General features: G+C 39.3%; 1 protein-coding gene across 1 annotated transcript in view; it reads right to left on the bottom strand.

Moving 5' to 3' along the window:
• Positions 1 to 25,883, bottom strand: part of LOC130277496 (mucin-2-like) — a 307,722-nt gene that overhangs the window by 150,551 nt on the left and 131,288 nt on the right. Inside the window, exons 19-23 of the mRNA XM_056528171.1 lie at positions 23,624 to 23,724; positions 19,875 to 20,026; positions 16,381 to 16,519; positions 11,329 to 11,439; positions 4,504 to 4,683 (exon numbers count right to left, since the gene is read on the bottom strand). Coding sequence (XP_056384146.1) covers positions 4,504 to 4,683; positions 11,329 to 11,439; positions 16,381 to 16,519; positions 19,875 to 20,026; positions 23,624 to 23,724 — 683 coding nt within the window. The remainder of the gene's footprint in view (positions 1 to 4,503; positions 4,684 to 11,328; positions 11,440 to 16,380; positions 16,520 to 19,874; positions 20,027 to 23,623; positions 23,725 to 25,883) is intronic.

Genomic DNA, 25,883 nt, shown 5'->3' with positions numbered 1-25,883 from the left:
ACTCCAGATGTTGCAAAACTACAAATTCCAGCATGCCCACACAGAAAACAGCTGTCTCGGCATGCTGGGAGTTGTAGTTGCGTACCTCCAGCTGTTGCATAACTACATCTCCCAGCATGCCCTTCTGTGATCAGACATGCTGGGAATTGTAGTTTTGCAACAGCTGGAGGCACACTGGTTGGAAAATACTGAGTTAGGTAACAGAACCCAACTCACTATTTTCCAACCAGTGTGCCTCCAGCTGTTTCAAAACTACAACTCCCAGCATGTACTGACAGACCGTGCATGCTGGGAGTTGTAGTTTTGCAACAGCTGGATGCTCACTGGTTGGAAAATACTGAGTTAGGTAACAGAACCTAACTGAAGGTTTTCCAACCAGTGTGCCTCCAGCTGTTGCAAAACTACAACTCCCAGCATGTACTGACAGACCGTGCATGCTGGGAGTTGTAGTTTTGAAACAGCTGGAGGTTTGCCCCCTCCATGTGAACGTACAGGGTACATTCACACGGGCGGGTTTACAGCAAGTTTCCTGCTTCAAGTATGAGCTGCGGCAAATTTTTCGCCGCAGCGCAAATTCCTAGCGGGAAACTCACTGTAACCCGCCAGTGTGAACGTACCCTAAAAACACTACACTACACTAACACCTAATAAAGAGTAAAACACTACATATACACCCCCTTACACTGTCCCCCCCAATAAAAATGAAAAATGTATTGTACAGCAGTGTTTCCAAAACGGAGCCTCCAGCTGTTGCAAAACAACAACTCCCAGCATTTCCGGACAGCCACTGATTGTCCAGGCATGCTGGGAGTTTAGCAACAGCTGGAGGCACCCTGTTTGGGAATCACTGGCGTAGAATACCCCTATGTCCACCCCTATGCAATCCCTAATTTAGTCCTCAAATGCGCATGGTGCTCTCTCACTTTGGAGCCCTGTCGTATTTCAAGGAAACAGTTTAGGGACACATATGGGGTATTTCCGTACTCGGGAGAAATTGCACTACAAATTTTGGGGGGCTTTTTCTCCTTTTACCCCTTATGAAAAGGAAAAGTTGGGGTCTACACCAGCCTGTTAGTGTAAAAAAAAATATGTTTTACACTAACAATGCTGGTGTTGCCCTTTACTTTTTATTTTCACAAGAAGTAAAAGGAAAAAAAGACCCCCAAAATTTGTAACGTAATTTCTCCTGAGTACGGAAAAACCCCATATGTGGGCGTAAAATGCTCTGCGGGCGCACAACAAGGCTCAGGAGTGAGAGCGCATTATGTACATTTGAGGCCGAAATTGGTGATTTGCACAGGGGTGGCTGATTTTACAGCGGTTCTGCCATAAACGCAAAAAAATAAATACCCACATGTGACCCCATTTTGGAAACTACACCCCTCACGAAATGTAATAAGGGGTACAGTGAGCATTTACGCCCCACAGGGGTCTGACAGATTTTTGGAACAGTGGTACGTGAAAATGAAAAATTTAATTTTTTTGTTTGCACAGCCCACTGTTCCAAAGATCTGTCAAACGCCAGTGGGGTGTAAATGCTCACTGTACCCCTTATTACATTCCATGAGGGGTGTAGTTTCCAAAATGGGGTCACATGTGGGGGGGGGGTCCACTGTTCTGGCACCACGGGGGGCTTTGTAAATGCACATGGCCCCCGACTTCCATTCCAAACAAATTATCTCTCTAAAAACTCAATAGCGCTCCTTCTCTTCTGAGCATTGTAGTTCGCTCGCAGTGCACTTGACATCCAAACATGGGGTATTTCCATACTTACAAATTTGGGGGGGCATTTTCTCCTATTAACCTTTGTAAAAAAGTAAAATTTGGGGAAAAACCAGCATTTTAGTGGAAAAATATATTTTTTTTCATTTACACATCCGACTTTAACAAAAAGTTGTCAAACACCTGTGGGGTGTTAAGGCTCACCGTACCCCTTGTTACGTTCCTTGAGGGGTGTCGTTTCCATAATAGTGTGCGATGTGGGGTTTTTTGCTGTCCTGGCACCATAGGGGCTTCCTAAATGGGACATGCCCCCCAAAAACCATTTCAGAAAAACTCACTCTCCTAAATCCCATTGTTGCTCCTTCGCTTCTGAGCCCTCTAGTGCACCCGCTGAACACTTGACATACACATATGAGGTATTTTCTTACTCGAGAGAAATTGGGTTACAAATTTTGAGAGGATTTTTTTCCTTTTACCCCTTGTAAAAATTCAAAAACTGGGTCTACAAGAACATGCCAGTGTAAAAAATGAAGATTTTGAATTTTCTCCTTCACTTTGCTGCTATTCCTTTGAAACACCTAAAGCGTTAACACACTTACTGAATGTCATTTTGAATACTTTGAGGGGTGCAGTTTTTATAATGGGGTCATTTATAGGGTATTTCTAACCAGACGACCCTTCAAATCCACTTCAAACCTGAACTGGTCCCTGAAAAATTCCGATTTTGAAAATTTTGCAAAAAATTTGAAAATTGCTGCTGAACTTTGAAGCCCTCTGGTGTCTTCCAAAAGTAAAAACTCATGAATTTTATGATGCAAACATAAAGAAGACATATTGTATATGTGAATGAATATATAATTTATTTGGAATATCCATATTCCTTATAAGCAGAGAGCTTCAAAGTTAGAAAAATGCTAAATTTTCTAATTTTTCATGAAATTTTTGCATTTTTCACCAAGAAAGGATGCAAGTATCGCCGAAAATTTACCACTAACATAAAGTAGAATATGTCATGAAAAAACAATCTCGGAATCAAATTTATAAGTAAAAGCATCCCAGAGTTATTAATGCTTAAAGTGACAGTGGTCAGATTTGCAAAAAATGCTCCCGTCCTTAGGGTCATAATGGGCTTCGTCCCCAAGGGGTTAAAGGTGTACTCTTTTTTTTTTTTTTTAAATCAACTTGTGCCAGAAAGTTAAACAGATTTGTAAATTACTTCTATTAAAAAATCTTAATCCTTCCTGTACTTATTAGCTGCTGAATACTACAGCGGAAATTCTTTTCTTTTTGAAACACAGAGCTGTCTGCTGACATCATAAGCACAGTGCTCTCTGCTGACATCTCTGTCCATTTTAGGAACTGTCAAGAACAGCATATGTTTGCTATGGGGATTTCCTTTTACTCTGGACACTTCCTAAAATGGACAGAGATGTCAGCAGAGAGCACTGTGCTCGTGATGTCAGCAGACAGCTCTGTGTTTCAAAAAGAAAAGAATTTCCACTGTAGTATTCAGCAGTTAATAAGTACAGGAAGAATTTAGATTTTTTAATAGAAGTAATTTACAAATCTGTTTAACTTTCTGGCACCAGTTGATTTAATAAAAAAAAAAAAGGTTTTCACCGGAGTACCCGATGTAATAGTAAGACTATTATTTAAAAAAACAAAAAAAACACAGAGTTCCCAGTCCTCAAATACCTCAGCCAAAAAGGTTGTACAATGGATGTTTAGAAAGATGCATACATTTTATTATAAATAACTTTTACACATAAAATTTCTCACAGGGCCCGTGTGATATAAAAAATACTTGATAACAATTGGACAATCTATAAAAAGGGAAACCTGTGTGTGTATGGAAGGTCACTTCTGAATATATATATATATATACATATATATATATATATATATATATAACTGCAATAGTGATTGACCGTAATTCACATTGCGTACCGCTCACCGCTCCTTGAATAATCTCCATCTACCACTCTGTAAAGGCTCCACCAATGTTTGTAAAAGTTGCCGGTATACAGTAAATAATATTGCGACTCTGCCGGAACAGTATACAGCCAAGGTGCTCAAGACCGGGCGCGTGTAGATGGTAAGTGAAAACGGCGTCTGACGTCACTCAGCCACAGAGCTCCGGTGATTTTGAAGTGCTGGAGTCACACTGTGGTATGCAAAGAAATACCTGGCAGTGTACATACATCGGCGGAGCCTTTACAGAGTGGTGGATGGCGATTATTCAAGGAGCGGTGAGCGGTACATAGTAACATCAGTTATTCAGATACCGCATTATTGAATATGAACTGCTATTGAATGTGTATTACGGTCAATCACTATTGCAGTTACATATATATATATATATATATATATATATATATATATATATATTCAGAAGTGTCCTTCCATACACACTGGACATTTTTCTTGTAACTTACATGTTCCCCTTTTTTATAGATTGTCCATTTATTATCAAGTATATTTTTATGTTATATCACACGGGCCCTGTGAGAAATGTTATTTATAATAAAATGTATGCATCTTTCCAAACATCCATTGTACAATCTTTTTGGCTGAGGTATTTGAGGACTGGGAACTCTATTATTTTACATTCCATTGTCATTTCACATGAGGGTACAGGAGCACCCAGTTAACCTCATACAATTTTTGTTGTGAGCTGTCCATCTATTTTGATATTTTTGCTGTTTTTTTTTAAATCCCAAACCAGGACCATATATAAGTATATATTATATACATTTGAAACATCCAATAAAGAATACTTACTTGAAAATTTGATGGGACCTTAATAGTAAGACCTGTTTTTTTATCCCAAACCAGGACCAATCCATTCCTAACATTAATGACCAAATACAGACTAGTATTCTGGATCTGAAATGGTGACTCTACTGCTTCCCCTTGACTGGATATTTTTGCTTTTCCATTTGTTAATTGAAGAGTGTAGTCCTAGGGATAAAACATTTTTAATTAAGAAAACTATATTACTAAGTAAACTAAGTGAAAAAGTTATATTTGTAATAAAAATCATCCTTTGAAGATTCATTACATTTTATCACGTAGTACGGTCCCACCTGACAATTGCTAGAGATTGAATTGCATTGACCAAAACAGTAGACAGCAGGTAAGGCAGAAGGGAGGTCCATTGTAACCACCACTTTAAGACATTTTTATTTAGGCAAAAATAAATACTTTTGTAAATAATAAACATTGGAAAATTTATATATATCATCTACCCTATCAAATTAAACAAAGTTACTTGAATTAACAGTGAATATTTAACTTTCAATGGGACTTTCTATTTTAGTAATTAAAAGGAGGTATTCCAGGAAAAAACTTTATTTTTTATATCAACTGGCTCCAGAAAGTTAAACAGATTTGTAAATTACTTCTATAAAAAAATCTTAATCTTCCAATAATTATCAGCCGCTGAAGTTGAGTTGTTCTTTTCTGTCTGGCAACAGTGCTCTCTGCTAACTTCTCTGCTTATCTCGGGAACTGCAGAGTAGAAGAGGTTTGCTATGGGGATTTGCTTCTACTCTGGACAGTTCCCGAGACAGGTGTCATCAGAGAGCACTTAGACAGAAATGAACAACTCAACTTCAGCAGCTCACAAGTACTGAAAGGATTAAGTTTGTTTAGTAGAAGTAATTTACAAATCTGTTCCATTAACTGGAGCCCGTTGATATATATAAAAAAGTATTTCCCTGTATAACCCCTTTAACACTCATTCATTGTATATTGAAGTTTTGTATTAATACCACACGGTTTGAAGACATTTACTTCTCATTATCAAATATCTTCATATTTTATTATCTATTAGTCCTGGCCAAAGATACACAGCTCTGTACAAAACACAGCTTTGAACTACTGAACTCTGTAACTACTATACCTTTAGTGAACAATGCACATATTTCACGATCACATGTGGCCATCACCAGTGCCTGCCCAGCCAATTTTGTATTTACCACAATATACACTTTCTTGCATTTAAAATTAAAACACAGGCCTGGGCCAGATTTATCAGTCATTAACATTTTTGTCTCCGACAGATTGGTAAATCTGGGAAAATTTCAAGGATTAGGTGGCTCATTAAACCATTCATTACAACTGCATTATTTCTATGTTTTGTATTTTCCCTCTTTTCTGCATTTCCCAAATTCCACACAATTTCTATTCTGCAAAGGTTGCCAGAATTGACTGGAACTTTTGCAGAATTCTTTGTTCTCAAAACATAGAATTCCACTGAAATTCAGAGCCCTATTGACTTTAATTCAATTCCGCCATCGGATTTGCAAAATTAAAGACTGGTCTTAAAATTTTGCGGAATGCCGAATTTCTGCAGTGGTATTGCCGGGATCCCATTAAAGGCTATGGGCAGTAAATTTTGGCAGAATTCCCAGCGTAATTCTTCTGTGGAAAACAGCACAAAAATTGTGTCCTGCGAACATGGCCTTTCTGTCTATAATAAGGGGCATGTACCTTATCTTCTAGTCTGCCTACACAGACATTGCCCAAAAGTAAGCAATAAAAAATAATCATGTAGTTATAACACACTTTACAAAAAACAAACAAAAAAAAAGAATACCATTAATAAAAGAGGACAATTCATTTTAGAGGATGTAAGGCATTTTAGTAAGCCAGGAATGTGCTGGAGTAAATTTAAGCAAAGTTTTCCACTATAGCAACTTTTTAGCGACAGTCGCATTTGATAAATCTCTTACTACTGCAAGTTAATTTCTGAAACTTGCTTACATAAGCAAAAATCTATTTTCTTGCTTTTATCGCTCTTGGGGATGATTGTTGCACAGAAAATTGCGTCGGCGCAGTTGCGACTTTTTTGCACAATTATATGAAAGAAAAAACGGATAAATGCTTTCATAAATCCCCCCCCCCCCATATGATCACACAGGCAAAATGCAAAAGACAAATTTTGTTAGTGATTTAGGTTTTAGCTATTAACCTGTGTATCTAGTCGTATGGTGCTGCATACACATGGGCCCTGCGGAGTGTAGTTTGTAGTTTCGCTTATGACATACTAATTGGTATTATTTGCAATTTTAATTTCATTTGTTATTAAATTTTATTTCCTTTTTTTATAAAATCAGGCAATTTATAGTATATAGTATAAATCTTCTCTTATCCTTGAGCCGCACTTATTTGGTATTGATTTTTTACATTTTGTCCTCTCTTTTGGGTATTAGAGAGTCAGTGGTGAGCTTGGAATAGGTGATACATCTGGCGTAAGCCAGATCTAACATTTGTTTAATTGTTTTTAATGCAAAAGACATGGTTTTCCACCTTCCATTTATGCTAATTAACTGTAAGTATTCCCCGGGGCGTGTGGCATCCTCAGGCAGTCACTGTGATCCGTGCTGTAATCATGTCTACTCTGACAGCCTGGGCACCTATTATGTCACCACTTCTGGGCTCTACTCTTTCTGAACACTGAAGTCTCACGAGCCCAGGAGCCACTTCCTTTACATGGATAGCTCTGTTTCTGAGTATGTGTGAGATTTCGGAGCAGAGCGGTGACATCAGAGGTCCCCAAGATGTCAATCATACTGGAGTAGATGTGCTTACAGACTGGAATACAGTGACTACATGAGCCAAAAATGGTTCTGAATTTCGGGGTGACAGCGGGTGACAAACTTTTGAACATTTCCAGATTCGGCTTGTGCGAATCTGGCAATGAACGCAATAATAGCAAAAGGGATAAGAAACACATGGCATTTTGGTACCTAAATGAAAGGAGGAAACACTGGGAACAGCGAGATGACATCATGGTAGCCCAAAATACCTTGCAGCTATCACATGACCCCAAGTTATCCAATCATTTGCTCACACTGATGTGTCATAGAGCTCCGAGGCCAATAGTACACAGGACAGGGGTGGGTTTAACCCCTTAAGGACCAAGCTCATTTTTGTTGTTGCACTTTAGTTTTTTAATAGCCATAACTCTTTTTTTTCCCATCTACACACCCATATAAGGGCTTGTTTTTAACATAACAATGCAGTTAAAAGTGTTGAAAGTAAAAGCGAAAGCGACAGTCATTTTAGTGTCAGTTAAGTGTACTTTCTGGGTTTACTCAAGGATTTTTTTTCTGGATTTAACGTAACAACACAGTAAGCCATCTAAGCATCATTACGTGTAATTTTTTGGTTTAATCAAACAGTATTTTTACCTGGGTTCATCATAATGCAGATAAAAGCTTAAAAGTGAATGTGGCATTGCCATTTAAATGTCAGTTACGTGTATTTTCTGAGTTTAATCAAGCATTAACTGCATTTACTTCCAGGCAGTGGAAGAGAGAGAGAGGTGGTATCTGGTAACTATAAAAGCAAGTACACTAAGCAATTGTTTGAGCTAGTGATTTTGTGTCTGTATACAAGAGTGTGAGGATACAAGAAAGAGAACGGTGCGCACCTCGTGCCAGTAAAAAAGGTAACTTTGTGTGTAAATAGTTACATAAACGGGCCAGCAGGGTGGTCCCTTACCTTACGGTGTTATGCTCAGAGCATAACACCTGCAGTCACTTTGAAATTAGAGAGGGGTCGCAGCATCCAGGTTCCTCTGGGCTCTGGGTAGCGGAGTCCAGTGTATCAGTAAAGAAGTGAAGCGGATGATCTGATCACGAAAAAAGTGGAACATCTGATGGAGCGCAGACCTCTTCTCCACAATCTCTACATAATTCTCACTGTAGGACCTGTGATGATGTCACAATCATGATTGTGACATCATCACAGGTCCTACAGTGAGAATTATGTAGATATTGTGGAGAAGAGGTCTGCGCTCCTTCAGATGTTCCACTTTTTTCGTGATCGGATCATCCGCTTCACTTCTATACAAGAGTGTGAAGTATACATGTGAGTGTTAGTATAAAAATGAGAGGGACTTAAAATTAAGGGAATACTGTAAGAAGTATTGTGAGCATTGAGTGAATTTCTGTGTTTTTTTTTTCTCCTTCTCTGTCTGAGAGGAATACAGGTGGAGAGTGGGTGGAGTAGTTAATTAATTAGCAGCTGATAAATTGAAGCTGTTTGCAGCCAGCTAGCCCTTTTGCATTCACTTACAGGCAGTGGAAGAGAGAGAGGTGGTATCTGGTAACTATAAAAGCAAGTACACTAATCAATTGTTTGAGCTAGTGATTGTGTGTCTGTATACAGGAGTGTGAAGTATACAAGTGAGTGTAAGTATAAAAGTGAGAGGGACTTAAAATTAAGGGACTTTAATAGAAATATTTGATTGTTTTCTTTTTATTGTTAATTTTTGCAATCCCCAAATCTAGTATGGCCTCCATGTTGGAAAAGGCAGTCCAGTGTGCATCTTGCATATTGTTGTGCGAGATGTGTGCGAGTTGTTCATTTGGAAGCCCAGATCCTAGATCTAGAGGAGCAACTGGCAACACTGAGACGCATTGACAACTTGGAGAGGAGTCTCCTGCTCACTGAGCAAGTACTCTCTGGGGTAGAGGTGGGGGAGGATAGTGGGACGGAGGTGCAGGACAGTCATGCAGCTAGCTGGGTTACAGTTAGAAAACAGGGTAGAGGGAAAAGTGTCAGGAAGGCTAGTTCTGAACTGGCACACCCCAAAAAGTTTGCCCAGTTGGCAGATGAGGGGGATGCCATTTCAGAGCTAGCAGTACTGCAGCAGGACTCTGCCTCTGACCACCAGGGGGGTGTCTGCTCCAGTAAGGAGGGAGGGAGAAGTGCAGGGCAGGTCAGACAGGTACTGGTATAGTGAACCAATATACAATATATTTGGAATATCCATTTTCCTTACAAGCAGAGAGTTTCAAAGTTAGAAAAATGCTAAATTTGCTAAATTTTCATTAAATTTTGGGATTTTTCACCAAGAAAGGATACAAGCAATGATGAAAATTTACCACTATGTTAAAGTATAATATGTCACACAAAAAACTATCTCGGAATCAGAATAATCGGTAAAAGCATCCCAGAGTTATTAATGCATAAAGTGACAGTGGTCAGAATTGCAAAAGAAGGGCTCAGTCCTTAGGGTGAAAAGGGGCTCAGTCCTTAAAGGGGTATTCCAGACAAAACCTTTTTTATATATATCAACTGGCTTTGGAAAGTTAAACAGATTTGTGAATTACTTCTATTAAAAAATCTTAATCCTTCCAATAGTTAATAGCTTCTGAACTTTTCTGTCTAACTGCTCAATGATGATGTCACGTCCCAAAGCTGTGCATGATGGGAGAATATCCCCATAGGAATTGCACAGCTCGAGGGACGTGAGTCATCAGAGAGCAGTTAGACAGAAAACAACAACTCAACTTCAGAAGCTAATAACTATTGGAAGGATTAAGATTTTTTAATAGACGTAATTTACAAATCTGTTTAACTTTCCGGAAGCCAGTTGATATATATAAAAAAAAGTTTTGGCCTGGAATACCCCTTTAAGGGATTAAGAATATCTCTGTACCATTCAGCATTTGCTCAACCCTGACCAGTCTCCCTGTCCCTTTCACTTAAAACACCCCTACAGCAAGATGCCGCCACCAGCATGCCTCACTGTAGGGATGGTATTGGGCAGGTGAGGAGCAGTGTCTAGTTTCCTTCAGGAATGATGCTTAGCATTGAGGCCACAAAATGATATCTTGGTTTTATCAGACGAAAGAATATTATCTCTCACAGTCTGAAAGTCCTTTAAGTGTTTGGTTTTTTGCTCTGATATGCACTGTAGCTATGAGGCTTAGGGTATGTTCACACTACGTAATTATCGCGTGTGAATAGGTCTTCCGTGAGACCTGTTCACCATAAACAATTTCAGCAAAGGACAATTCCGCAGCTGAAATTGTCCCACGCAAAGAAGGAACATGTTCCTTCTTTGCACGGAAATTCTCGAACTCTGCATAGCTGTCAATGGTGACGGCACCAAAAAATGTTGCCGACGGCTTCCAGACTGACTCTCTGCTTGCTGAATTATGCGAGCAGAGATTCAGCTTCAATTGTCAAGTGAGAAGGCACCCTTATAATGACAGGGCTGTGTCTTTCCAAATGATGTCCAGTCACCTGTATTTATCACAGGGGACTCCAATCATGCTGAAAAACATCTCACACATGATTAAGAGAAATGGAAGACCCCCCCAGAGCTTTAAGTGTTATAGCAAAGGATCTGAATACTTATGTCCATGGAAATGGAGTTTTTTTTTCCCCTTTTTAATACATGTACAAAATATTTCTGATTTTGGTTTTCGCATTCTTATTATATAGGGTACTGGGTGCAGATTTATGGGGAAAAACGATTTATTTTTTTTTTTTTTTTTTTTTATTTTAGCACAAGGCCTCAACAAAGCAAAATATAAAAAGTTAAATAATTTAAATACTTTCTATCATGCAAGTCTGTGTCATTTATAATATAAATTATAAATAATAATTCATGGTGTATATTCTAAATGTTTAGACATTGAATATCTAAATGGAAAGTTTATTTTATACAGTGAAGCAGAAGATATTAAAAGAGAACAATTTTTTATGAGAGGAAACTTAAGAATGCTCTAAGTTAGCTTAAACGTTAACCTATCTAATCCTTTGTTTCTACAATTTGCATTCAATACTTTGTTATTAACTTACATCGAAAAACAATTTGACAGTCTTTGAACAAGTTGAACCAGTATCACTGCATTTGGTGTTTTCAGAAATAATGCGAAATGTTCCATTCTTTATACTATTGCCGCAGAAATCCTGAAATCATACATTTAAATAAACACATTATGAACAGTGCAAAAAAAAATATAACACAATAATTTAAAATAACTTTTGTAAACTATTGTTTGATAAGCTAGAAATAAGTCTATGCTCACAACTGCTTTGGAATCTTAAAGGGGTACTCCGATGGAAAACTTTTTTTCTTTAACCCCTTAAGGACTCAGCCCATTTTGGCCTTAAGGACTCAGACAATTTAATTTTTACGTTTTCATTATTTCCTCCTCGCCTTCTAAAAATCATAACTCTTTTATATTTTCATCCACAGACTAGTATGAGGGCTTGTTTTTTGCGCGACCAGTTGTCCTTTGTAATGACATCACTCATTATATCATAAAATGTATGGCGCAACCAAAAAACACTATTTTTGTGGGGAAATTAAAACGAAAAACGCAATTTTGCTAATTTTGGAAGGTTTCGTTTTCACGCCGTACAATTTATGGTAAAAATGACATGTGTTCTTTATTCTGAGGGTCAATACGATTAAAATGATACCCATTATTATATACTTTTATATTATTGTTGCGCTTAAAAAAAATCACAAACTTTTTAACCAAATTAGTACGTTTATAATCCCTTTATTTTGATGACCTCTAACTTTTTTATTTTTCCGTATAAGCGGCGGTATGGGGGCTCATTTTTTGCGCCATGATCTGTACTTTTTTTTGATACCACATTTGCATATAAAAAACTTTTAATACATTTTTTATAATTTTTTTTTTAATAAAATGTATTAAAAAAGTAGGAATTTTGGACTTTTTTAATTTTTTTTCGTTCACGCCGTTCACCGTACGGGATCATTAACATTTTATTTTAATAGTTCGGACATTTATGCACGCGGTGATACCAAATATGTCTATAAAAAATGTTTTTTACGCTTTTTGGGGGTAAAATAGGAAAAAACGGACGTTTTACTTTTTTATTGGGGGAGGGGATTTTTCACTTTTTTTTTACTTTTACTTTTACATTTTTTTACATTTTTTTTTACACTTGAATAGTCCCCATAGGGGACTATTCATAGCAATACCATGATTGCTAATACTGATCTGTTCTATGTATAGGTCATAGAACAGATCAGTATTATCGGTCATCTCCTGCTCTGGTCTGCTCGATCACAGACCAGAGCAGGAGACACCGGGAGCCGCACGGAGGAAGGAGAGGGGACCTCCGTGCGGCGTTATGAATGATCAGATCCCCGCAGCACCACAGCATCGCGAACTGCCGCAGATGCCGGGATCTGTATTGATCCCGGCACCTGAGGGGTTAATGGCGGACGCCCGCGAGATCGCGGGCGTCGGCCATTGCCGGCGGGTCCCTGGCTGCGATCAGCAGCCGGGATCAGCCGCGCATGACACGGGCATCGCTCCGATGCCCGCGGTTATGCTTAGGACGTAAATGTACGTCCTGGTGCGTTAAGTACCACCTCACCAGGACGTACATTTACGTCCTGCGTCCTTAAGGGGTTAAATTAACTGGTGCCAGAAAGTTGAACATATTTGTAATACTTTTTGGGCAGATCATTCTAGTAGAGGCAGTCGATGGGGTAAGAGTAGTACTGAACTGTTCCCTTCCTAATGGGACACTAATCTTGAATAATGTTATGAAAAATCTTGAACAGTACTGTTATGGTGATATCAAAGATATCAAAGATATCAAAATTATTTTTGGTGTCTCTAAACATATAGATCTAAATTAATAGAATAGATATATTTCATAGTATTTTGTGTAATAAATTTATCTCATTATTATTTTGTTAATTGTGAACACAGGACCATAAAAGTACAGTATAATAAATTACTGTCACTGTTAAAGGAGTACTCCGGCACGCACTTTTTTCCTTTTTTCCCGTCCGGGCTGCACACGGTGAGTAGCTTTCACTGTTTTATTTAAGCGTTCAGCTTAGCGTATCTGCAAGTGTTGCGGCTCCACCTGAGCCTTTCTCAACAGCTGATTACAAACAACAGAAGTGACATCTTATAGCAACAAAAATAGGCGTGATCACATATGAACAAAACCATCGCAACCTACTGCTAAATAAAGGTTAAAGTAGGCATAATCCATCACTTAAAGAGACAGGTATGAACAATACCTTATAAAAAGTAAACAAACAAACAAAAATCTTACTGTATTCGGATTTTCTATTCAGGCCATTCTCTGATTGATCTGAAAATAAAAATAAAACAACATAGTATCAAATATCATATATGTTGCGAAATTTTGTAATCTCTATTGAGACCTCTAGATGACAATGTATCGAGGCCATGAATCCAGTACGCTTCATGACGAAGGAGAAGCTTTTTTATGTTGCCGCCCCGTCTAGGGTACTGAACCTGCTCCAGAATCTGAAATCTTAATTGGGAAACAGAATGTCCCTACTCATGAAAATGATATGGCACTGGGAGTAATACATTTTTTAATCGAACAGTAGATTTATGTTTACTTAAACGATCTTTCATTCGTTGCGAGGTTTCACCTATATACAGAAGTCCACACAGACACTTTAAAGCATAAATTACATTGGAAGAATCACACGTGAAATTAACTTTAATTCTATATGGTGTTCCTCGATATGGATGAAAGATCTGATCTCCCTTTAGGAGTGAGTACAATGCAGGCACAAGAAGGTACCATTTTGCTAACAAATAAGAATTTCGGATAATATTGATATCTGCACGGGCTAATTAATTTCTGATATTCAGAGCTTTTTTTTTTGCAACAGATGGGCATGTGAGAAAATTCTGTAATATGGGGGTAGAATTCTGAAAGAATGTGCCAATGTCTGTGAATTACCTCATCAATTTTAGTATTTAATGGATGAAATTTATGTTTAATATATATATGAGGTTTTTGTTCTTTTATTTGCTTTTCCTGTAAAGACTCATTCTCTGCCTTTGCTAATAGGTGGAGGTTACCCCCCTCTGTTCAAAAATTTATTTTTCATTTCTTTAATTCTAGTCTCCTGAACATCAGGCTTAGACACAATACGTCTTACTCATTGAAACTGTGTCTTTACAGGAAAAGCAATTAAAAGAACAAAAACCTCATATATATTTTATACATAAATTTCATAGTTACATAGTTAGTACGGTCGAAAAAAGACATATGTCCATCAAGTTCAACCAGGGAATTAAGGGGTAGGGGTGTGGCGCGATATTGGGGAAGGGATGAGATTTTATATTTCTTCATAATCATTAATCTTATTTTGTTCCAGGAATGTATCTAATCCTGTTTTAAAGCTGTTAATTGTTCCTGCTGTGACCAGTTCCTGAGGTAGACCGTTCCATAAATTCACAGTCCTCACGGTAAAGAAGGCGTGTCGCCCCTTGAGACTAAACTTTTTCTTCTCCAGACGGAGGGAGTGCCCCCTCGTCCTTTGGGGGGGTTTAACCTGGAACAGTTTTTCTCCATATTTTTTGTATGGGCCATTAATATACTTATATACGTTTATCATATCCCCCCTTAAACGTCTCTTCTCAAGACTAAACAATTGTAACTCCTTTAATCGCTCCTCATAGCTAAGATGTTCCATGCCCCATATTAGTTTAGTCGCACGTCTCTGCACCCTTTCCAACTCCGCAATGTCCCTTTTATGGACAGGTGCCCAAAACTGAACAGCATATTCCAGGTAAGGCCGTACCAATGATTTATAAAGGGGGAGTATGATGTCCCTGTCCCTTGAGTCCATGCCTCTTTTGATACATGACAATATCCTGCCGGCTTTGGAAGCAGCAGCCTGACATTGCATGCAATGTCAAAAAATACAAAAATTGAAGAGGTAGTTCGCAGACATTGGCACATTCTTTCAGAAACCTACCCCCATGTTACAGAATTTTCTCACATGCCCATCTGTTGCAACAAAAAAGCTCTGAATATCAGAAATGAATTAGTCCGTGCAGATATCGGTAGCATCCGAAAAATCAAACATCAAAAATTCGTATCGGTTAGGAAAAATGGTACCTTCCCGTGCCTGCATTGTACTCACTGTTCCAGTGTGCTAAAGGGAGATCAGATCTTTCATCCATATCGAGGAACATTATATAAAATTTAAGGTAATTTCACGTGTGATTCTACCAATGTAATCTATGCTTTAAAGTGTCCGTGTGGATTTCTGTATATAGGTGAAACCTCGCAACGAATGAAAGATCGTTTAAGTAAACATAAATCTACTATTCGATGAAAAATGTATTACTCCCAGTGCCATATCATTTTCATGAGTAGGGACATTCTGTTTCCCAATTAAGATTTCAGATTCTGGAGCAGGTTCAGTACCCTAGACGGGGCGGCGACATAAAAAAGCTTCTCCTTCGTCATGAAGCGTACTGGATTCATGGCCTTGATACATTGTCACCTAGAGGTCTCAATAGAGATTACGAAATTTCGCAACATATATGATATTTGATACTATGTTGTTTTATTATTATTTTCCGATCCAACAGAGAATGACCTGAATAGAAAATCCGAATACAGTAAGATTTTTGTTTGTTTGTTTACTTTTTATAAGGTATGGTTCATACCTGTCTCTTTAAGTGATGGATTATTCCTACTTCAACCTTTATTTAGCAGTAGGTTGTGATAGTTTTGTTCATATGTGATCACGCCTATTTTTGTTGCTATAAGATGTCACTTCCGTTGTTTGTAATCAGCTGTTGGGAAAGGCTCAGGTGGAGCTGCTAAGCTGAAAGCTTGAATAAAACAGCTACTCACCGTGTCCCGGGACTTACTTCATTTGCTTTACCACTTTCCACGTGCACCGGGTTTCCAGCCGCAGTGCAGACTGCCTTCTACTTATTCACTGTTAATGTATTATGACAGTAATGTGTGGAAAAAAGTTAGTCTGCTAAGAACCTTTTGTTTAAACAGGCATCACAGTCTTTTTAAAAGATTACTCCAAGAAATCAAGTGCATAGCTCAAACACATACCTGAACCAAGGTATATTCACATTGTCCGCTATATCGGTAATGCCTTTGGTCAAAAGTTATATAATTTCCTTCTCCATAAACCAAGCATTGAGCCAAGGATCCTTGGTTTTCACAGACCCATTTACGGTTATTACAGGTACTTGGAGAAAAAGTAATGTTAAACAGTCTGAAGAAATCCTAATAAATTATATAGTCACAAATGCACTAGAAGTATAGTACTTACCCCCTTAAGGCAAGGATTCCACTGAGATTTTTTCCCTGCAATTTTTTTGGGCTTAAAAACACCAGAAAAATTGCCAGAAAAACTGACACTGTTTTTCCCTGCGTTTTGGCGTTTTTTCTGGCGTTTTTTCTTGCGTTTTTACCTTTGTGTGAAATTTGCCTTTTTTGGCCCCTTTGGTGTTTTTTTGTACAAAAATAGTTGGGTACCGAAAAAAAAAAAAAAAAAAAGATGCAGTAGGGATGTAAAAATTTTTATTTAACTAAATGTTTTTTTTTTTATAACAAAATTTTAATACATTTTTTTAATAAAGTGTGTGTGTGTTTAACTTTATTTTCCTTTTTTTCTTTAGGTAGTACTACTACTCCCAGCATGGAACACACTGTTCCTTGATGGGAGTAGTAGTACCTGTACTATAGACATATCACCCCGGGTGTCAGTCCTGACACCCGATGCGAGCGTCCATAATATAGCAGTGATGTGGCTCTATACAGCGCTCACATATCTGCTCTGTACTCCGGCCAGTGATGTGAATAGAACATCATTCATATTTTCCGCCCAGAGCTGTGATTGGCAGGATGGTTGCAGCCAATCACCGCTCTGAGAGAAATATAAATTAGTGAGTGGCCGGAATACAGAGCAGAGATGTGAGTGATGTATACAGCCGCTCCATCTCTGCTATAGACAGGACGATCGCAGTGGATGTCAGTAGTGATACCCGCTGTGATCTGTTCTTACCTGCAGGTACTACTACTCCCAACATGGAGCACACTCTGCTCCATGCTTGGAGCTGCAGTGCCTGCATTAGTAGACAGATCGCAGCTAGTGTAATTTCTGACACATGATGCGATCTGTCTATTAATTCAGGTACTACAGCTCCCAGCATGGAGCAGAGTGTGCTCCATGTTAGGAGCAGTAGTACTTGTCGTTAAGGAAAGATCACAGCGGATGTCACTACTGACTCCCGCTGTGATCCTCCTGTATAATGTATAGATGCGGCCGCTCTTCTATGGTCCCCTGCACGGCCGTATATATACACATGTTCCTATTTCCCACAGAGAGCTGTGATTGGCTGGAACCATCTGGCCAATCACAGCTCTGCGGGAAATATGAATAGGTGTATATATATATACGTCAGTGCAGGGGACCATAGAAGAGCAGCCGGCCGCATCTATACATTATACAGGAGGATCGCAACGGGCGATCTGTCAATTAGTACAGGTACTACTACTCCCATCATGGAACACAATGTTCCATGCTGGGAGTAGTAGTACTACCTAAAAAAAAAAAAAAAAAGGGAAAAACACCCGCTACATTTTTTTTTTGACGGATCCATTTTTAGTGCTTTACCTGCCCACATAAATTGATCCCTGTTTAAAAATTTATAAACATTTCGTAATAAAAAAGATACATTTTGTTAGAAACAATTTTTCCATCACTACTGTATCTTTTTTCTTATTTTTTTTTAAATGGTACCCTACGAAATTTTTATAAAAAAGGTATCTCCATCACTTTTTTGGATCGCTAAAGTCCAAAAAAGAATAAAACCAGCCTGCAAAAACGCAAAATTTTAAACCAACATGGCGTTTTTCTTGGCGTTTTTGCTCTCCCATAGACTTCTATGGGAGGCAAAAAACACCAAACTAGGTTTTGTCGGGCGTTTTGAAAATCCAGCCTCTGAGCCCAAAATTGCTGAAAAACGCCAAAAGGATTAAAAAGACGCCAAACTGAAAAACGCCAAGTGAATCTGGCATTGTGCAGTTTACTATTGACTTGCAGCTAACATCTGGACGTGGGAAAATTGGCGTTTTTTACAGCATTTTTGCAAAAAAAACCTCAGTGGAATTCCAGCCTTAAAGTCACATTAAAATTGGAATAACACTCCAGAAAATGCCCCTTTTTTATTGTCGTTTCGAAATATCAATCTATTTTAGCCCTATAGTGTCATAACTAAAATAGATTTATGAACTAAATATCTTAACATATGGGGAAAAAAAGTTGTTGTTTTTATAGGAAGCCTTTTTGGGTACATATAGGGGGGAATCTATCATTGTATTTAGACTTTTTTTTTTTGCTGCAAAAATTGGAGCAAAAATTACCCCTTTAAATTCTGCACAAATTCTGCATGTATTTTGCATGCATTCTGCATAATTTCCACACCAATTCTGCATTTTGTGCAGAAATTCAATCCCTATTGTCTTCAACAGGAGACTAAAGATATATTTTTCTGGAGTGCGGAATGCGATATTTCCACATCAGACATTCCTCAGCAGAAATTCTCTCATTAACACAGCATTTTCTGCTGCAGGACATCCACTGAAGTGAATGAGCAGTAAATTTCTGCCGAATTTACTGCAGAATTTTCATGCAGAATTCCATGCAAAAATTCTGCCATGTGTGGGGGTAAACTGTTTTGGCCACAGAACCTAAGCTGTTCTGTCATTAACACAATCTTTGTAGAAAGTGCCATTTTTAGTGATTTTGGTCATTTGCGGAGAAACCGCACTAATACTAGGTACAAAGTATAAGTTACAAAGTATAGGCAATACATATACTTTGCAACACCTGCAGTTTATATATATTCCTAAGCAAGTAGCTAAAAAATGCATGGGGGTAGTAGGGCGTTGCAGTAGAAGCCAACTAAGCTGATTTGTCTTAGCAATTAAAGGGGTACTCTGCTGAAAACATCTTATCCCCAATCTCCGCTGTGGCACCCCTGTCATTCAGTGCATGGAGTGATCTCCACTCTGTGCCCGATGACTGGCGATGCCGCCGCCATGCCCCCTCCATTCACGTCTATAGGAGGAGGCATGATGGCTACGTACTAGACGTCACACCCCCCTCCTAGACACATGAATGGAGGGGCGTGGCAGGATGTCACAAAGGTGGAAGCTGCAAGTTTCTGTGTTCCGGATGCTGCCGCTGGCTGCCCGGAGATCGCGGGGGTCTCCAGCAGCGACACCCCGCAATCTTACATCTTATCCCTTTGAATAGGGGATACAATATTTTCAGCAAGAACCCCTTTAAGTCTGCTTGCCCAGAACTCAAGCACCTTGATTTGAAATAGGCATCCTATGTGTTTTCTGTAATTTATATATATAATTATCCATTCTTTTTTAAATGCTATAAATAATAAACATGTTAAAAGCATATATATATATATATATATATATATATATATATATATATATATATTATGTTCTATGTGGAATTATTTTTACATTTAGAAACTTATCTTCAGAATTTCTCTCAGTGTATTGCACTAGCTACATACCACATATTGCAGCCGATCTTAGCTTTAGTATTGTGGTCATAAATCTTGTCGTTATGAAAACAGGTACATTTATCATTAGAAACACATCCTCCTTTGCCATCGGACAACATATTTTGAGGACAGATACAACCCGACACACACTCATTGCTGTACTGTGAAATAAAACAACAGATATGATTGATTATAAAAAAAATATAACCCTTATACAGGTATACAACTTTGTACAGTATATTAAGTAAATTACTACTATCAAGTAATTATAAAAGAAAACTAGTTTTTATTACAGCAACATAATGGATACAAAAGGCTAGTACATGGGTAGACAATGCCGGCAAATAGAATTCCTATATAGATAGAAAGGCGTTTCCGGGTTGACAACTACCATGGGAAACATGGCAGGTGATCTGGTCTAGAGCTGCTAAAATTTCCATCTGCCCCAAATACAAGGAAAATTTGTATAATCTACTGTTGATTGGGTATTATACCCCTACCTTTCTTCACAGTATCAACTTATATTTTTCTAATGTTTGCTTCCGATGCTGGTCAGCCAAGGCACGCTCCGCCATTTATTCTATTCTTGCCCTCTTATTATAGCCTATTGCAAATCTTTCCAAACCCTTATGAGAGATCCCATGGAAGTGGCCATAGCCCTGCCATTTGTTCTACATTTAGGGTGGAAGATGTCTTCACATTCTTACAGTGGCTCGCTGTCTTATCGTCAAGCATTGAAAAGCTTTAGCTGCACTTACCCTAATAAATATTTATGCTTGCATGAATGGTGTTTGGTCTGGACTCTGTAGGACACTTATTGGGTTTAATGTGGCTTGTAAATGCCCCTATTTTTTGGGTTGGCCTGTTTGACCGACCCTTCCCTTCTTAGAGCAAGTCTGTTTCCTTTTCCCTTCCTCCTCCTGTCTTTTTGTGGTTACAATGTTAAATCTTTTATACTTATGCAGGGTATTCCCTGCTGATTTATGCTTTCAGTTGGATTGACTTATTCTACCATGGTGTCTTGTTATACCTCTTCTGCCATTCCCATACCATGTGTATGAACGCTTACTCTTGCTACTTCTACATAATATGGTTGTCTCCTAGATCACCCATTGTATTGTAATATTTCTATTATGTTAAAATTTATATCATTATATAATATTGATTTTTACTGAAAAAGAGGTCTGAGACATTGGATCAAAATGGTCCAGCAAAGAAGAGGGACAGATACATTCATAGCCATATTGGTTATAACGAGATCTATATATTGGAAACATATAATATTAAAAGGTATTGGTCCAGATTTATTATTGAAAATGCAACATCATTCTGGCACAATTTCCACAAAAACTTGGCTTACTAACCCCAATTTTTATGTGTTTTAGCCACTACTGTATGGGACTAAGGGGGACATTTATCAATGTTGGTGTGAGGTAGTGTATATTTTACCCAGGTTTGCTTGGTGTATTTTTTAAAGTTTCTCAAAATTTACCAAAATGGTGCACAGACTTGATACATTCTGCACAATTATAGAAACCAGTGAGCTGCAGAGCTAGGTTTAAGCTTTGTGCTCTGGAATCAGATGCCGCTCTACTATTATGTGAATTAGGCGGCCGCCTAAGGCCTCGCAATAGCAGGGGCCTAGCGGACGCCTAACTCTCCCCCCTAAGAAAGTAAAATGAGTGGTGATGCGTACAATTTAAGTGATGCCAGTCAGTATTGTACAAGAGCAGGGTACAGGAATCCCTGTTCCTGTACTCACAGCTCCACATCTCTTATCGTGCAGGGCAATTGTGATGACGTTATCTCATCACGCACGGCCTGCATTAGAAGTCCTGTGCTGCAACAGACTCAGGGCCAGGAAGAGGAAAGCCAGCAGCTTCGGCACTTAGACTGAGTACTGCTGAACCAGAGAGCATGGACACCGGACAGTAGGCGAGGGGACAATCACGGCAGTGAAACAAAAATAAGAGAAAATAGCACACAGACTATTAAAGAGAGCAGGGCTACTATTAAGATGGAAAGTAGAAGTCTGTAAGAGGGGATAGGAGGGGTTTATAAAAGGGTAGAGCAGGACAAGTATTTCAGTGGGCAAGAGGAGGAGATTGCTCTATATAGGGGGGATACAGGAGGACAGGAAGAGGACTTTATTTAAGGGGGACAGGAGATGAGGAAGAGGGCTGTATATAAGAGGGTACAGGAGGAGAAGAGGGTTCTATATAAGGGGGTACAGGAGGAGAGGAAGAAGGCTCTATGTAAGGGGGTACAGGAGGAGATGAAAAGGGCTGTATATAAGGGGGTACGGGAGGAAAAGAGAGCTTAATAAAGAGGGTACAGGAAGAGAAGAGGGCTCTATGTAAGGGGGTATAGGAGAAGAATAGGGCTCTACATAAGGGGGCACAGGAGGCAAGAAGGGGTATTTAGACAGGAACAGGAGGAGAAATGGGTTTTTAGGGGGAAGCAGGAGGAGTGGAGGGGTCTATGGGGGGACAAAAGGAAAGGAGAGAGGGAAGGAATTTATATTGTGGGACAGAAGAGCCTATGTGGGGGTGCAGGAATGGCACCTATTAAAAGGAGGATGGGTTCCATACAGAGGGGGAATGGGGAGTCTCTGGGAAGTGGGTGACTGAATATTTATAAGGCTCTGTTCTGTTCCCTGCCGCAAGTCAAATATTTAGTTTGGTCTCCTCCCGGCCGGGCAGGAGACCAAACTCAGGAAGAGCATGCGGGGCATGATGAATATAACACAAAGGGACCTATGGATGGAGTATCCATTTATAGAATTCAGAAACTTTTGATCAACTTTTGATCACCGGGGTCATGATTAGGCACAGCTCTCGAAGGCTTCAGTGATGTCGCACCTGCTGGGGAACGCCCACTTTCTCCTGCCAGGAGCTCACACAATCTGAACAGGGGAAAGGTATGATACTCAGCTTTTTAAAGCTTGGGAAATAATTTTAAGGGCAGGAGGGTGTTAGGAGTAGTTAGGGAATATAATCTTAGTTAGTTTAGAAAATATGGTTTGATGACAGGTATTCTCTTAAAGATGCATAAGATTTATCAAACAGCCTGAGCCACTGTGATAAATCTGGCACATATACACTGTCTAAGAATTAGACAGTTTTAGTAAATCTTGATGCATTTTGTCCTTAAATTCTGGAAATTTTGATGAATTGAAACACATCATGTAGGATCAAATGGTCTAAAATTCCTTCTCCGTGTTGTGCAAATCTTATATGTAGCCACATGAAACATTTGGCAGAGGGACATTTAAATGTTCACTTATTTTTTCTCCCTGTGTTGTGGATGTTTTCTTAATATGCTCAATAAAAGATACAAGCAATACAACCTTTTTGTATGCTATTAGTGCTTATTGATTGTATTTGTCTATAAATGTGATAGAGACTGTGTTTAAATGCCAGAATTTCTGCATGGAATTTTGCATTTCTGCATGGAATTCTGCATGAAAATAATTTATTCATTTATAGCCAATACATGTCAATTGGATTCCGCTGTTCCATTCATACAGCATAGTTTCGGCTGCAGAATTTCCCCTGCAGGAATTTCTTTTGAATTGAATGGGCAATTAATTTCTGCAGTATTTACTGCATGCAGAATTACTTGCAGAAATTCTGCTGTGTAAACATAGCCTAAGATAACAATCAGACAACTTACTTTTTTCTTCTTACTATATTTCTTACAAAATAACTTTCAGATTCTCACTGACATTTTAGATGATGACCTTAATTTATACTCACACAGTCTACGTTTAAACTTTGACAGCTCTTTAAACACTCAATTCCTGTAGAGCCCTCAGGTTCATTAGAACAGTTTAAGAAAACCATGGGTGCAGTACAATCTAAAAAATAATAGGAAAACATTAGAATATGTGTTTTTATAAATGATGATATATACATTTTTATATGAATACATATTAGCAAAGATAAATCATTTTTTATTTGACGATCCTCCAAAGCCTGGAAGCATGAAGGGGTATTTCAGAGAATTTCTCAGGGAAAAATAGAAAAAAAGGATACTTAACTGCCTCACTCCCCTGCCACCGCTGTTGTCTTGGTGTCAGGGCTCGAGTCCTGCAGGAACGCACAGGAATGGCGTTCCTACGCTTTTTCCACAAGAGGAACGCCGTCCCTGTTACATTAGTCCTGTAGGACTGACCTCTCTGTTCTTACCCTCCCTCCGTCTCCTCCCCTGGCCCGGACTGCTAGATGCTGGAGGTATAGGACCTGTGATGATGTCACCATCACATGTTGTAGGCGGAGCTTAGCTATGGAGGAAAAGGAAAGATCGTGGCTGAAGGACCTGTGTGATGCTGTGGAGGAGGCGGGGCTGAGCTGGAGGAGACATGTCACATGTCACCCCAGGAAGGTAATGACATTGAAGGAAATTTGTTACAGTGTGTCACCCCAGTAGTAGCTAATTACATAAGGAGGAGGTTTGTTGCAGTGTGTCACCCCAGTAGTAAGAAGATTACATGAGGAGGAGGTTTGTTACAGTGTGTCACCCCAGTAGTAAGGAGATTATATGAGGAGGAGGTTTTTTACAGTGTGTTACTCCAGTAGTAATGAGATTACATGAGGAGGAGGTTTGTTACAGTGTTTCACCCCAGTAGTAAGGAGATTACATGAGGAGGAGGTTTGTTGCAGTGTGTCACCCCAGTAGTAAGGATATTACATGTGGAGGAGGTTTGTTACAGTGTGTCACCCCAGTAGTAGCTAATTACATGAGGAGGAGGTTTGTTGCAGTGTGTAACCCCAGTAGTAAGGTGAATACATGAGGAGGAGGTTTGTTACAGTGTGTCACCCCAGAAGTAAGGAGATTACATGAGGAGGAGGTTTGTTACAGTGTTTCACCCCAGTAGTAAGGAGATTACATGAGGAGGAGGTTTGTTACAGTGTGTCACCCCAGTAGTAAGATTATATGAGGAGGAGGTTTGTTACAGTGTGTCACTCCAGTAGTAATGATATTACATGAGGAGGAGGTTTGTTACAGTGTGTCACCCCAGTAGTAAGGAGATTACATGAGGAGGAGGTTTGTTACAGTGTGTCACCCCAGCAGTAGCTAATTACATGAGGAGGAGGTTTGTTGCAGAGTGTAAACCCAGTAGTAAGGTGAATACATGAGGATGAGGTTTGTTACAGTGTGTCACCCCAGTAGTAAGGAGATTACATGATGAGGAGGTTTGTTACAGTGTGTCACCCCAGTAGTAAGGAGATTACATGAGGAGGAGGTTTGTTACAGTGTGTCACCCCAGTAGTAAGGAGATTATATGAGGAGGAGGTTTGTTACAGTGTGTCACTCCAGTAGTAATGATATTACATGAGGAGGAGGTTTGTTACTGTGTGTCACCCCAGTAGTAAGGAGATTACATGAGGAGGAGGTTTCTTACAGTGCGTCACCCCAGTAGTAGGGTAATTACATGAGGAGGAAGTTTGTTATAGTGTGTCACCCCAGTAGTAAGGTAATTACATGAGGAGGAGGTTTGTTACAGTGTGTCACCCCAGTTCTAAGAAGATTTCATGAGGAGGAGGTTTGTAACAGTGTGTTATCATGATGATGATAGACATCTTATCCTCTATCCAAAGGATATGGGATAAGATGTCTGATCGCGGGGGTCCCGCTGCTGGGGACCCCCGCGATCTCGGCTGTGGCACCCCACTGTCATCACTGCACTGAGCAAACTCGCTCTGTGCGTAATGACTGGCGATACAGGGGCTGGAGTATCATGACTTCATGGCTTTGTTCCCTGTGATGTCACGGCCCGTCCCCTGGGGCGTGACGGCGAAACGTGATGTCGCGGAGGGGTCGGGGGTGGGGGGGGGGGCGGCTTGTCTTAGGGTTCTCACACTTGGGTGAGTTCCCACACTTTTTTTTCCAGGACTTGACCCCTGCTTGGTGTTGATCCACAAGGACCTTCCCACTCAGTGGTGTCCCACCTTAGCCACTGATTGGCTGAGTGGGATAATCCTTGTACCGACACTGACGCAAGAAAGTGTTTGC

Source organism: Hyla sarda, chromosome 6, assembly GCF_029499605.1.
Source record: "Hyla sarda isolate aHylSar1 chromosome 6, aHylSar1.hap1, whole genome shotgun sequence".
Taxonomy (NCBI): domain Eukaryota; kingdom Metazoa; phylum Chordata; class Amphibia; order Anura; family Hylidae; genus Hyla; species Hyla sarda.
Note: the sequence above shows the minus strand (reverse complement) of the source record. Positions and strands in the feature narration are given on the sequence as shown.